The sequence below is a fragment of the Hipposideros armiger genome, unplaced genomic scaffold (genome assembly GCF_001890085.2).
Source record: "Hipposideros armiger isolate ML-2016 unplaced genomic scaffold, ASM189008v1 scaffold_116, whole genome shotgun sequence".
Taxonomy (NCBI): domain Eukaryota; kingdom Metazoa; phylum Chordata; class Mammalia; order Chiroptera; family Hipposideridae; genus Hipposideros; species Hipposideros armiger.
The window spans coordinates 3096181-3112050 of NW_017731466.1; the positions used below are offsets into that span (position 1 = coordinate 3096181).

Consider the following 15870-nt stretch of genomic DNA (forward strand, 5'->3'; position numbering starts at 1 on the left):
CTTGAAGTATCAGGAGTTTTAAAAGCTTTCCAGGTGGACTCTAATGTGTAAGATAGCTGACATTTCATCTGATGCAAAACCCTAACCATACTTTCTCTCTCACTCTTTATTTTTATCTCATCATCTCAAAACCAGAGATGAATTACATTTGTCATATTTAACTTCTACTAAACGGATTTCATTACAGTCAGAGAATGTAATCAAAAGTTTCTTGGAAGGACGTACCCACTGCATTACAAAATTCTTCTTGGGAAATGAGGCCCTTCATCCAACAATTAGAAAAGGATTTAAAATTATAATGCTTAGGAGAATTAAGACATTAATTGAAATTCACTGACAATAAAATATTAATCAACCAACAATCCCTTTCTGTGAAATAGAGAGAAAGAGATTAGACAGCAGAAGTCTGAAAGGGAAGATGGATGTTTAAGGGGAAAGGTAGTATAGAGAATTTGGGGGAGCCAAAGAAGAGTCAGGTAATGTTACCAAGGGCCTGCCATGTTTTCCTTCAATAATATGTCCTTAAAGGAAAATGCTTTCAAATTGCCAGGGCTTCATTCAGCAAGCCATGTAATTGTAATAGGCTTTTGGGAATGTGTGATTATTATTTTTTTTCAATGCCAAAAAACCTCGGTCTCTTAACTTTTCTTCTTTTGTGAAAACTCTTTTAGGCTCCCAACAAACTCCTAACTAATCAATACTTATGGTCAAATTGGTTTCTTAACATTTCCTTAAGTAGCCAAAGACTCTGACAAAGGGTCACTGCAAGATCTTTCAAATTGCCTTATAAAATGGCCAGTGCCTCTTTTATAGCAAAACACAGTACAATGTCATTTTTAAAGAGAAAAAAAAGCAAAAGGAGCTTCATAACAAACACAGTGCTTTAAAAATAAAGATAAAAAGATCTTTAAGGTCTTTTTCTTCTTCTTTTTTTAAAGATTTTTATTGGGGAATTGGGGGAGGGGAACAGCATTGGGGAATTGGGGAAGGGGAACAGACAAGTTGCTGTCCTTTTGTTCTTCAGTCTAGTTGTGGAGGACGTTGCTTCACTGGCCCATGTTGGTATTATCATTGCGCTCTTCCCGAATGAGGCAGATCGTTCGCTGGCCTCTGGACGGCCGCTTACGGCAGCTCGCGCTGGCTGCCGGCCACTCACACTGGCTGCCAGCCACTTATGGTAGCTCATGGCAGCCCACTGCAGCAGGGGCTGCAGCCTACCCCGTCGCCGGTGACTCGGGGCAGTCCAGCTCCAGGTCGAGCTGTTGTTCACCATCTTAGCTGTAGAGGGCAGTGTCAATGGCCTATGCGGGATTCAAACAGGGCCCTGCTGCTCAGAGCTGGCATCCCAAGCCAGCTCTTAACCAACGCGCCACTCAGCCGGCCCTAAGGTCTTTTTCTTTAATTGTGAAAGTAATCAGATTTATTTACCATGAAACTCAAGCTTTGCCAATGTGTAGTGACTGCAACAACACAACTGAAGGTTGCAAATTATAAGCAAATTTTTATAAAGAGCTCATCAACTGGAAATAGTATTTTCTAAAATACTAGCTATGAAGGTTAACTAGCTATGAAGGAAGGATCAACTGAGCAACGTAGATCAAATTTTAAGGAAATATATTCAAGAATTATTTTCAAGAACCCTGAAATACTTTGGAAGCAGATATAATTTGTATCTTAATTACAAATCATTAAAAAAATTTAATTAAAGTTACTGGATAGCACCTATGTATTAATTATAAGAATATATTGAAAAATAAACTATATTTAATAAAATTTTCCTTTTATTTAAGTCAGCTCTTTTATTAGCCTGAGGTTTGTATATGTATCTGGTTTTCAGAGTTTGGTCCTTATATTAACATCATCAGCATCACCTGGAAACTTATAGAAATTAAAATTCTCAGCCCCACTCCAGGTGTATTGAATGAAAAACTGGGTGTGGGGCCCGGCAGCATGTTTGAACAAGAGCCTCCAGTTGATTCTGATGCATACTCAAGTTTGGGGACCACTGGAATGTTTTAAATGCATCAAACAAATGAGCTTTCTTAAAGCAAGTCATCTTCCTTTTTCCAGTCTAATAAGTTGTTCAAGATTGGATTTTTATGCACTGCTTTTGCCTAATGACACATGTAATAAATTTATTACTTATACATCAGTACATGTATTAGCCTACAATTCAATCAAAATCACAAACCTGATTCTGTAAACCACGAAGAGGTAGAATTTGGATTGACGGTTTCAAATCGAACCACCTGGTTGAAGTCTCTCCCTCTGCTGACACCAACGCAAACTAAAGGGAACTCCTGTTCAGGAACTACCAGCATTTCAAACATTCTCAGTGGACATGGTATAGGGAAATCTATGTGCTAGAGAAAGAAACAAAAATATATTAAAAAAGGTAAACAAAAGCCAAATAATTTTACAAAAACACTTTTAAAAATGCTTGGTTTTATGAAATACATAAACCTGATTTCTACTATAAAAGACTGCTTCTTCTCAGAGAATCTTGGGGTGTGTAGAAGAATCCAAATTATGAAATATCTTTATAACGATTGTACATTTAGCACTGTAAATATTTTTTAAGTTAAAAGTTATATAATTTTAAGATATTAGGCCTGGAAGGGAACTTACAAATCACTTGTCCAACCCTCTCTTTTCAGAGTTGAAAACTGAGACCCAGAAACTGGATGACTGGCCCAGGGTCCCAGGGCCCTTTGTGGCAGTCTCCTGTTTCCCAATTTGATGCTGCTTCAATACTGTTCTGCCTTCTTATCCAACTGAACAAACATGGATGAGAAAACTGAAATGCTAATTAGCAAGAGACACTCCTCTTATAAGTGTGGGCAGAAAAGAAACACAAATAAGAGAAATTTAGTCCCATATCTCAAGCGATTCTGTTTAATAAATGAACTTAGCTACAATGCAACAATTTAATGATACGTAACTCTAAAAATTATTTTTATATCGCTTTGTACAAAGAGACTAAATAAGTTCATATTTTCAAAGTCTGGGAAAATAGAAAGAAAACACTAATTTCATTAATAATCAGGGAATAGAACCATGAGATACTATATATACCCTCCAAAATGGCTAAAATTAAAAAGAACAATAACAAGAGAGGAGCAAAGGAATGCTCACACTCTGACAGTGGGAGTATAAGTTGGTATGGCCACACTGATTAATTATATTATTTATTTATGTTGAAGATGTGTATCACTTAGGACCCTGCAATAACACTCCTAGTTATATGTTCGAGAGAACATGAGTACACACATGCATGGGAGACATGCAAAAATGCTCACAGCAGCATTGTTGAGAATAACAAAAAGCTGGAAGGAACCCAAAAGCCTATCAAATAATAGAATGGATAAAATTATGGAATGCTCATACTATGAAGAATTATAGAGCAATGAAAATGAACAAATTATAGCTATATCCAACAACTACACAAATATAATGCTGCACAAAAGAAGCCAGATGCAAATGAATATATATTTTATGATTCCACTTATATACTGTTAAAAAAATCATGTTTAGGGGTGTATGCTTATAGAGTAAAAATGGAAAATAAGGGAACTAACTTGTAGCGGGTGGTGCATGGGGAGTTCTGAGGTGCTAGCAATGTTCTTCTTGACAATAAAAAACTTGTTTTTTCAAAAAAATATTGGTCTTATGCATGTTTTATTAAGTCCACTCTTAATATATCTTATATTGTTTGTTGCTCTTATAAATGGGCTGTGTTTTTATTATATTTCCAAAAGGGCTACTACTAGTACAGTAAAACCTTGGATTGTGAGTAACGTGGTTTGCAAGTATTCCTCAAGACGAGCAAACAATTCTAATACATTTAACGTGGTAAACGAGCGATGTCATGCAATATGAGTAGTTTATTTCCGGAATGAATTATGTTCGCAAACCAAGGTATTACTGTATTTAACAAAGCAACTGAACTTGATTTATTTTTTTAATCTGGCAATTCACTGCAAATACCAAAGAAAATAAATAGGTGAAATGGGGGCTACCACAACTACTAGTCCTTAAGTGTTAGAGACACAACGTGGTTCTCGTGGCTGGGGGATGAAGCTCTGTGTCCCCACATCCCCTCCCTCCCTGTGCCTGCCGGAGGGCAGCCGTCCCATAGGTATGGACGCTGACCCTCCAGCCTCCTCTCTAGAAGCCTTCCCATCACCTGGGGATACGCTTCGGATAGAATCTGTCACATTTTTAATACGGTAAAACATTTAAAATAATTCTCTTTTAAATATGGTAAGAGCAGTAAAGCACAAAGAAAACAATGCTTCTAATTTTTTTTTTTTTGGTCAGCAAATAAGAAAACCAACAGCTTTGGAATATTTCTACTTGGCTTCCAATAATAACTAAGCAATGTGTGTAAGTCATTCACAGAAGGGGACTCCTGTGTAATAGTTTTAAATCCAGTTGCTATTGGTGATGGTCCTTGAGGGCAGTGACTGTACTTACTCATCTTTGTGTCTCTATTTAAGGAGCATTGTGCCTGGATTTGTAATAAGTACAAAAATGTTTGTTGGGAAGGTCTTTAATTTGTAACTTATTTATGATGCAAATGATGTCTAGTGAAGCAAAAACTGTCAGAAATGTCATTAAGAGGGAGGTAGACTATAGAAAGCATAAGAATGTTTTAGAACACATCTGGTAAGAGCTGTAGTACAGAAACATCAAAAATACTAATCAAAATAATGTCAAATCCAGAAACAAAACACAGATAGTCTTGAAGCCCAGAGACAGAGAAAGGCGAGTTGGGTTAAGATGAAAGGAGGCAGGTTAAGGGACTGCAGCTGAGGGAATTTAAGCCAAGTGCTAAAAGCAAGAAATCTTAAGGGAGACCTGCAAGTAGAATTGTACTGTAAGTCTAATATCTGAGAATAATAATAAATAAAAGACTTTGAAGACATGGGAAGCTTAAAAATTACCCATCCATGTTTTCTCTTTTCCAAGTGGATGGTACCAGGAAGCTTGGCCCTGACTAACAAGGCTTAGTACCAGCATTCAAAGAGAAATGCTTGATAATTCTACTTAATTTATATAAAATAACAAAGAAAACAGCTTTAAAAATTCATTGAGAATTTCCTTGGTGTGGCTGAGCCTTCACTTAACACATTTCAAGTTAGTTTTTCCTGAAAATTTAAGTTATAGCTGAGTAATATTAAATATTTTAAAGAATATTCATTAATTAAAGATTCTAGAAAAACTCAGGCGCAAAAGAACCATCCAAGGGAAAAAGCCTGGGCAAATTAATAGGGAGGCATATAAGCAAAACAAATAGTTTCCCTTCACCGTGGTTATCCCTTGTCCTCTTAGGCCAAATGCCAATCCGCTGGTTGCTTCTCTGCTGTGATGGGCCAGGTTGAGCAGAGAACATATTCAAGCATTTCAGTGCTCTCAGCACCTCCCATTCTTGGTAGCAGGCTGTATATATATGTGAGACACTATTTCTAGTTCCTATTGCCATATCCCTGAACTATATTTCTCTAGCTTCTTTCAAAACTTTTCTCAGGTATATTGAGTTCCTTACAATTGGGGAGATTTTCCCTATCCTGCCACACATAATCCAAAATCATGAAATTAATTTGGGAATTAACTGAAAAAATGTTTTGTTTTGTTTTTTTAAGAACAAGAAAATGGACTTAATTAAGCTTTTATGCTAAGAATGACTTAGGTTGACTTTCACACTTACCTTAATTAACATGAATTTCTGCATTGGTTCAACCCATTCTAATAGAACAATGCTGGTCTGAAGTGCCCCGCATAAGTATTTATGGCCTGTGTATGGATTTCTCACTGTAAAGGCAAAAAAGGATAGTAAGTTTCCTTGTAATACTAAGTCCTTACAATGATAGTTACATGCTCAAAAAAACCAAACAGACGAAAGTTGGCTGCCATTTCAATTTTTTAATTAGATTGCAGGGTGAAAAAGAAATAGTTTCAGGCAACAGCATGAAACTCCCTCATCTCTTGCAGGATTTTTCTTTGTATGAACAAATGAAATTGCTGGTTGTTATAGGGCTGGGGGTGAGAAGAAGGACTTTAGGTCTTAAGGTCGCAGGGAGATTAGCTGAGGCAGCCAGATCCTGAAGAAGGGTCAAAGGAGATTTGGGGAGAGGTTGCCAAATTAACAGGCTATATAGCATATTTAAGGATAGGTGATTCAGGGTGCTTTTGGTAGTAAGGTTCAACATGACAATCAAATCTCAAAATACAGATTTACAAATAATAAAATTGAATTGCCACAGAGTTTTTGAAGGGAAGGTAACATTTTTGGTTTTGCTATATGTAAATAAAACAGCTAATTGTTATGGGGGTGAGAAAGGAAGGAATTTAAGCTGGTGGTATGTGAACAGGAGTCTCCTAATCTTTACGTCCCAAGCATAAGTTTTCACATGCTGAATAAATAAATGTAGTCTCAGAAGCCATTACTAAGCAGAATGGTGAATGATAAGTAACAGGTCCCTTGGAGAACAGGGTGTTTTAGAAGTGCTGTAATAAAAAGTCACCCTCCGTTCTCCATTTATCCAGTCAATACTTTATTTGTGAAACAACTATTATGTGCAAAGTACTATACTAAGTTTAGTTCACATGGAGATAAAATGATCAAGACACTTATTTTACTTAAGGGGGAAAAAAACTATTACTAGCAGAATGCCCTGGAATAGTACTGTTTTACACTAGATTTAAAAATGAGCCTTGGGGACAGCTGGTTAGCTCATGTGGTTAGAGCACAGGGTGCAGTGTTCAGAACACCAAGGGTACCGGTTCGATTCCCACATAGGCGACTGAGGTGTGCCCTCCACAACTAGACTGAAACAACTACTTGACTTGGAGCTGATGAGTCCCGGAAAAAGTGTTCCCCAATAAAATTAAAGAAAAAAAAATATGAACCTCATAGCATTTTCTTCTCCACTGCGCAAAGAAGGAGAGTCACATGGTATTGGGTAGTTTACTTACCAACACAACATTTCTGACACCACTTGGTTTCAGGGATTTTTGCTGACACAGCAAATTTCCTAAATGTAAATGAAAATGAATATATAATACATGTAGGTAAAATGAGTATGTGATAATGGAACTGTTACAGATCAGTGCAGAAAGTATGAGCTATTCTGACATAATACATCATCTATTAAGAAGAATAAATTGGATGCCTTTCTCATCCCTCCCATCAATTACAAACGGATTAAGAATTTAACATATGAAAAGCAAACTATAAAATATTTAGATTGCAGAAAAATATGACCTTGGGATTTCTTTAAAAAATGCAAAAAGAACAAATTATACAGAAAATACTGATAAACTTAAATTGATATTTTTTTCCATTGATGCATGCCTAGCACCTCAAGCTACAGGTGGCATTCAATTTGGTGAGTGAATCTGTAAATATGTTAGTAACTATGGGTTATCAAAAGATACCACTGAGAAAGTGAAAAGATAAGTCACAAATTGGGAAAAGATATTTTTAGCACATATAAATTTAAGCTACATAAAAAGTTGTCTTACCACTAAAATAATGTGTAGTAACTTTTTATTTAGATATTTTAATTTCTCTATTCAGGAAAGTCAGATATAGATTTTCTGCAAAGGTGCTTTAGGAGATCTGCAAACATCTACTGGGTTGTCAGAAAAGCCATGACGTATTTTTTCTGTTTTTTTTGTTGCAAAAATGTGTCATAACTTTTCTGACAACCCAATAATTCAAATTTAATATGTAAAAATCCATTTAAAATTAGTTTTTAAAACTACAATTAAAAAAATCACATATACTCAAATGTTTTTTATAATGAAAGTTAATATAACAAAAATGTTAATGTACCAAGTTATGAAAACCTCAAATTATACTCCTCTATTTCTGTACACATATTTAAACTTCTTTTAAATGTGTAAATGTGCCCCAGATTAGATGTCAACGCTCTGCATAGGTCTTTTTTTATTTAAAAGATCAGAGTTGTGCTTTGCTGGTAACAAAACTATAGAGTATGCATGTGATACTGAATATCATCCCAAACAAGCTCAGAAAACTTCTTGATGTTCTTGTCACTGTACAATTGACAGCTGAGTAATAACCAAGTCTACGCTTATTATAACCAAGCATATGAGGTATTGTAATTTTAGCTTTTAGTATGTCTGTCCTTACTATAATGCCCTGGATTTCACATATTCTGGGTCATTAGTCCCTTTGGTAATGGCAGGAGGTAGGTCATGGCATAGAAATCTGAGGCTTAGATTTAGTAATTTCCTCAAGTTAGCAATTTAGGGAAAAGAACTCTAACCTAGGGTCTTCGTCTGTCTGACTGCAATGTTCATTAGTGATTCAACTTTGAAAAGAACAATCTATTTTTCATGATTCTTGATCAGTTTTATTGAAGAGTATTCTGAGTTTGCAAGGTAAACTGTTATAAACTGTTACTACTTCTAAGCATTCATCTGTTTGAATTAGAATTCTTTTTATATGATGGTGCCTAAACAATGATACAGAAATTAGAAGCTGAGGCACTTAATGACTACAGTGGCCATCTAGATGTCTGGATTTTGAATTTCTGGTTAAAGCACCTTATTGTTCCACTTGACTAACAATATTGAGAAGTTTTACATTTATTAAATAATCTTAATTTATCAATCATAAATTAGATTAATAATTATAAAAATGCCCCTTTCCTATACGTTGGAATTCACACAGCTTACAGCACAACAAAAATGCCCAACACCCTTAAAGCAAATTGCTTGAACCAAAGTGCTTTTCAGTGTTTTTAAAAATCTGAACCAAGCTTCTGATACATGTCCACTGGTAACAAGTTTAATGTTCCTGGTCCACACTTGTGAACTCGTCCCCTGGCTCTCAAGGTTAAGTATGGGGTTAGGTTACCGCACTGGTCGAAACCCAGGAGGATTAACTGACTGCCAGGTTCTGAAAGATCATAAAGAATACTACATGGACAAAAAAAAAATATCAACTACTAAGTATAGCTTTGAGTTAATAATGAAACTGTTCAAAATTGGGTTGTGGGCAGCATACTGAAATGTTATAAAAATTTATTATTTTCTAAAGTGACTTACAAACTTAGCTTACTTTTAGTCATGATTTTATAAAAAAATAATAAAATTTATTTTACCAGCACCCAATTAATGGAAATCCTAAGTTGACTAACATTCTCAATATATTTAATGTAGGATATTTTAGGGTACACTACAGACATAGGTCAATTTACCGTGCAATTTATGATGGCAATAGGTCTACTTATTGAGAGCCTACTAGGAGCTAGAAAACATGATAGGTACTTGATATACATAATTTATTATTTTTAAAACAATTCTGCAAGATGGGTAGATTGGTTCTATTTTACAAATGAATATATTGGCAAGGTTGTGTAATTTATCCAAGGACCTAGGAAAGTGAATGATGTAGGGTTTAAATTCAAGTCTACTTGGACTCCAAAGCCTATGCTTTATTAAAGAAGATATATAATATGGTACAACAGCACTTATATTTATAATGAGAACGATGAAGCACTACAAGATGCTCAAAGGAAGTTTAATTTGTGCTGACTATATGGTAGAAAAAATGGTAGTAATACATATATAAAATAATGCCATGCAAAAAAGGTTTTTAGATTTCCTACCAATAAACGTGAGACTGAAGAGTCAATTTTACATTGACTGATTTTTGGATAATGAAAACGAAGAAAGTGGGAAGGGCATACTTGTGAGTGCTACTAACACTAAAGATTGACTACAACAAAATAACCTGAAATAATAATAGCTTAGAGGTAAAATAACTCTTAAAGGTAAAATCTTACTGTACGGAAATTCCTTAAAGGAAGAGGTAATACCTTATTCAATTTTGTCTCAGCTGTATACTAGGACATTTTCTGCACATTTGGTACATTCAGTAAAATTTTGAAGAATTGAACACAAAGGTCTTTATTCTGACAAAACAGTATCAATAAGTGAATGCATTAAAGTTTACGTGCCTTACATTCCTCACGAGCTCTTTGATTGTACCTTATATTATCTATACTTCTAAAGCTTGGCGGTCAGTTCCCACGCCCACAGTAATTTGGGATTATCAAGTTAGAAAGTTGGATGGAGATGTGCTATATAAGTAGGCAGAAAAATAGCACAAAGTAGCAAATGCAAGAAAAAGAGGGGCATATAAACTATATGGGAAGAAACTCCCTAACTCCTTTCCCGGAGCTAGCTATAGGAGTAATACCCCAAACTCCAACTACAGATATTACTGTAAAGTATAATAATCAAGTTCATAATTGCAAATGAGTCATAAAAAGATCTAATTAAGCTCAATTAATCTACTTTAAGAGAACAGAAAAGGATGCAGTATATTTTAAAATAATTTTCACCAAAAGGGTTAATGTTTAACAAGTTTTTGTGCACAAAGAAACAAATCTTAGCTATCCTATGAACTCTGCAATTGAGAACAGTAGATTTTCAAAGTACTTGAAAGCTAAGGTTGTACATTAGTTGCTTTACAACTAATATTGTAAAGGAAGAATGGCTATATTATAAAGTTTTTGTAAAATACAATTTACACCAGACTCAGAAGACCTTTCAGTCAATAAATAAGGTTTAATATAATAATAAGCAAAAGAAAGAGTGCAATTTAAAATCCCTGGAAGAAGAAAAGCAAAACCCTCAATTTCTAAGTAATTTTTTTCTAATGTAAAAAACCTTTAATAAATCATCTTGATTTTCCAAGTTTAGAAACTGTCCTTTCAGAAAAATTCATTTTATTCAAAATAACAATATGTCAAAAGCACTATATGTGATGCAAAAGTTACCAACAGATTACAGAAAAAAATTAGTTATAACCATGTAGAAAAACAGAAGAAAAAATTCAGAAAGAAAATGCTTGATATAACTGGTAAGTATGATGTAGAATAATTTTAGGATAATGTGATAAACACTTGTGAAAACATATTACTTCTTACAATTTTTTTATTACATGTGATTTCTACTAACCCAAATTGGATGCTTTTTCAAATTTTGTAGTATATTTATTAGAATGAATTAACATATTATGTCTAAGAATGAAACATATTTAAATGTACAGTTACCTTGGCAGTATTCTGTCAGGGAGTTTGTGCGCTGGAATAGCAACGGGTAACTTTTGCATTTGTCTTGCATAATCAAAAAGCCCTGGTAAATTATGGGAATAAAGCTGAGAAGCTTTACCTGTTGAGAAAAATAAATATGACATAAAAGCAAATAATATAAACAGGAACATCTGTAAAGTATTTAAAATCAAAAAGACTTACCAGATATTGATAATAAGCAATTGTTCATTACATACAACCACGTACACCTTCGGGGGAATAGCTGATAAAAAAAAGGCACAAAGTTTATAAAGGATAATAGATAACTGCAATGTAAATATATTAACCTAAGCTATCTTATCAATAAAATGAAATGTTTTCTAATAGAAATTCATTTTTGTAAGGCATTTAAAACAAGATGATATACAGATATACATATTTATGAGGGAAGGAAAATTAAATTAGCAATGTAATTTCATTATCTAAGTCTCAACATGGTATGATTAGCTTGAGTCTCCTTTATGTAATCCCAAACTTTGCAAAAAAAAAGGATGCTTTCAAACAATGTCTATTCCTTTACTTTGGTTTTGGGGTTACACTCTCCTGTGTACTTCCCCAAAAAATGTTCTTAACCAGGCATCTATGGACATTCATGGCTTTCGGAGCAGAAGAGATAGAAAAAAATGATCATAGTGTATGTACTGGAACATACGATACGGAAACACTAAGTACAGAGAAAAAAATGGCCGAGACTATGATTAAAACTTATGAATCATAAAGGATATATACAGAGGGTGCTAAAAAAATGTACAGACATTTTAAGAAAGGAAAGAACTGTATTAAAATTGTAATATTCAATATATACTGATAGCAAAAGATGAATACAAGTCATGTGTATACATTTTGTGGCACCCCCAGTAGATGGAATTCATTACTGAAATCTAGCACATAAGCACTGAGAGGCACCTCTGGAAGCTTGAAGTGATTAGTATCTAGGGCAAAGAATAGGGAATTTCATGGAACACAGTCCATATACTTTGAAAATAAAAAAGAGCTGCTCTCATTAAGATACTTCATGATGAATATCGGGGGTTCTCTAAGTCATTCTTGCACCAGCATCACTAGCATCACCTGGGTATTTGTTAGAAATGCAAATTCTTGAGCTTCAACCAGACTTACTGAAGCAGAAGTTCTGAAAGTGGGCCCAGCAATCTATGTTTTAACCAGTGCTCTAGGCGATTCTGATGCATACTGAACTTTGAAAACCACTGCTGAATACATAATTATGCATTTTGATTAACAAGCTTGGCTGCTGGGTTTGCAATTCCTACTAGGTTACTCCAAAATTGACTGGGATGAGAGCAGGGAATGGAGAGAAAGAAGAAATAAATAAAACATATCAAGGCCTCAATGGACAGTACTACTTTAAAGCACAAAGTCACAGTGATGGCCCTGGGTAATTAGAAAAGGCAATAATAAAAGGAGAGAAAGTAAAATCTATTTTAAATAAAACTTGTTTCATTTATTTGCAAAATGTACTCACATAAAATAACTAATTTCTCCTAACAAGACATGGTTTTTAATTTTGAAAAATGTGGCTTCCTCTGGGAGGAAAAATGTTTCACCTTGAAAGGCACGTTTAGCTAAGATAATGTTACTCTAACAGTGTAATTTCAAATGCTGAAGCACCTAAGAAGGGGACTTATTGCAAAATGAGGTTGAGTGGAGTTGATGGGTGCCAACAGTCCCTTAAATTAGGTTGATAAATGCTTATCCACACCTATGCATGAAGTTGATCTTGTTCTTTTTTTTTAATTGGAGTTATTTATTTATTTATTTATTGGGGAACACTGTTTTTTTCCAGGACACAGCAGCTCCAACTCAAGTAGTTGTTTCAAGTAGTCTAGTTGTGGAGGGCACCGCTCAGTGGCCCATGCGGGGATTGAACCGGCAACCTTGGTGTTATGAGCACTGTGCTCTAACCAATTGAGCTAACCGGCCGCCCTGGTCTTGTTCTTTATAATTAATATTGTTACCAGTAATACGATTTTTAGATATCTTATTATAGCCAAGAAAAATGTTACCACCTTTAAATTAGTCACTAATTATTATAAACAACAAGATTCTTTTGTTTTTTCCCTAGTACTGGTTTATGGCAATTTCTGTCAAATAAAAACATTACGGTGTGTCCTTCTCTACCTTATTCACTGGATCTGGCACCATACGACTGCTGGCTCTTCCCCAAAGTCAAAATGACCATGAAAGGTAAACGTTCTGAATCCACTGAGGACATCGAGGCAGCCATGACCACACAACTAAAGACACTCATGAAAAAGGACTTCCAGAACTGCTTCAGAAAGTGGCAAGAATGATGGGGTAAGTGTGTTCAACGCAAGGGCGAGTATTTTGAGGGGAATTAATGGCAATGTGTCTTTTACTGTAATAAGTTTTTCTTTCTTTTTAGCTGAGCCATCCTGCCACCTGTTGTCAGCTCAGCTTGGGCTGGGAATCGAACCACTGTTGCTCAGAGCTCACACTCTTGAGCGAGCTCTTAACCACCTGAGCCACTCGGCCGGCCCAATAAGTTTTTCTTTTAATTTAAACATTCACCATATTGTCTGATCACACCTTGTATATTCCAGTTAAATTGTCCATTCATGGTCCCCCATGCTGTTTCACAACTACATGCCTTCATTTTATCCTCTGTCTGGTAACCTTCCACTCGTCGTCATTTACAGTCCATTTCAAACGACTCTTCTCATTTCTCCACAGGAGGCGCTAGTGACTTCTGCCTCTGTGGCTTACACCTTGTACTCATTCCTAGTGTGACACCTAACCCTGAGTGTTGCAGTGTTGGTTTATGTGTCTTTTTGCTCTATTAGATCATGAGCTCTGCAAAGGTAAGAACTAGTCTTGTGAATGTGTGATCAATATCTGGTAAGTAGAACATGAAGGTTTCATGAATAAAAGAATTTAGTAATTCTAAATCACAGAATTAGAACTTATTTGTCTAGTGTGTACATATAACTGAAAAATTAAAAACAAGGAAAATACAAAATAACATACCTGTTCCATTGATGTTTCATGCAGTTCATTAAGATTCAAGGTATAAATCCCTTCTTCGGCACCAAATATCAAGTACTGATCTGAAATGCCAAAAGTAATCCACTGATTTTGATATATATATAAACAACTTTTTAAAAGGATTTATATAGTCTAAAATTAAGTAAATATTTTTTTAATTTTAATGCAAATAAGTGGTTAGACACACTAGCTTAATAAATTGAGTTACATGTAAATATTACCCTGAAAGCAGTGAAGAGTGACATGCTAGGATTTCTCACTCATCAGTGGGTGCTAAGGCTGGCAGAAAATCTGCAGCTCCTTCTCTAAAATTCCTTTAAGAGAGGATCATGCGCAACTGACACATGGAATGTAAATCAAGAAGAGCTAATACAGATTCAAAAAATTTTGTAAATGGGCTACCATTATAAGCACAAACATTAAAAAAAAGGGATGAAACCAGTGCCTCTTCAAAAACTTAACTGAAACTTGGATACCTGCCAGGGTACTAAATATCTTTTAGAAGATATCAGAAGTTTGACCATGGCACCGTTCGATCTGTATTTATAATATAAAACAACAGGTCAAGAATTTCTCCAGACTAAACTGTAGTGTGCTGAGAACAACTTAGAATGCCAAGAGCATTCCTGCACTGGCCTGTGTTCAGAATTAGCACTGGTAGATTAAAGGCACAGCCTTTGGGCTCAGACAGAGCTGAACTGCCTTCAAACTGCAGCTCTACCACTGAGTGGCTGTGAGCCTCTCTGTCATTTCCCCTACCTGTGAAACAAAAGTACCTACACCTTGGGTTTTTAAGATTTAGAAAGAACACATGTGTAACGTGTTGTGTCTATTTCTATGTATATCTTATGTAGATAGACATTAAGATACAGATCTATTGTGAGAGGATGCAGACAGTCTTCAGTCAGTGCCTAATAACAACTATTATTATAGTCCTTTTTAAGGTGAGAGAGCCTCTAAAGTGGTTACTAGTTCCTGAATCCTTGGTAGTTAAATTCTTTTAGCAATGGCTATGTCTATAACACAAAGATAGTGAGTGATTGAGCTACAGAAGAAACTTTCTAAGGGAAATTAGGGTGGCATAACATGTAGGGTTTCACTACATTGATATAGCAACTACACAATGAAATTTTAATGTCATGTGTAACACCTCAAACACTGCTAACAGTAGAGAAACACCTTAAAATTTTTAAAAATTATAACAAAATTTTTTTCAGAGATTCAGAAAATGAATAAAATCAAATGCTTTCATAGCCTCAGTTTAAAAAATAATTAGAAAGATAGCATAAAAACATATGATACTACCTCTAGTATCTGGGTTTATCCATGATGTTGCACAGTGAATTTTCAAGGGACATCCATTAAAAACCTTTGAAAAACATGCACCCATCTGAAAAAACAAAGAATGACCAAGTAAGTATACCAAGTCATAGTCATTTGCCTCACAGTGATACTACAAAGGTTCCAGGCACAAAGTGATTATCAACTGATGGAAGATTTTACTTAAGGGTCATTGTATTTTTCCTATCTTCTCAAATAAACAAAGCAGTAAGAGCAACCAATTCTGCACAATAATTTGTTTACAAGTAGTTACATGTCCCATATCAAGAGCAATATAATATTCCCTGGTAAGAAGGAAATCATAATATCTACAAAGATGAAAAAATTTTATTTGGTTTCATGAGCCAAAAAATCGTATTAATCATTGAAT

General features: G+C 34.9%; 1 protein-coding gene across 2 annotated transcripts in view; it reads right to left on the reverse strand.

Annotated features, from left to right (window-relative positions):
- The window catches only part of MAP4K3 (mitogen-activated protein kinase kinase kinase kinase 3), a 58813-nt gene that overhangs the window by 8895 nt on the left and 34048 nt on the right, over positions 1-15870 (reverse strand). For both annotated transcript variants that reach the window (XM_019647826.1, XM_019647825.1), the window contains 7 exons: positions 15465-15549; positions 14142-14221; positions 11298-11358; positions 11097-11214; positions 6979-7037; positions 5711-5814; positions 2192-2363 (listed from right to left, as the gene is read on the reverse strand). In XM_019647826.1, the coding sequence (XP_019503371.1) occupies positions 2192-2363; positions 5711-5814; positions 6979-7037; positions 11097-11214; positions 11298-11358; positions 14142-14221; positions 15465-15549 (679 nt within the window). The remainder of the gene's footprint in view (positions 1-2191; positions 2364-5710; positions 5815-6978; positions 7038-11096; positions 11215-11297; positions 11359-14141; positions 14222-15464; positions 15550-15870) is intronic.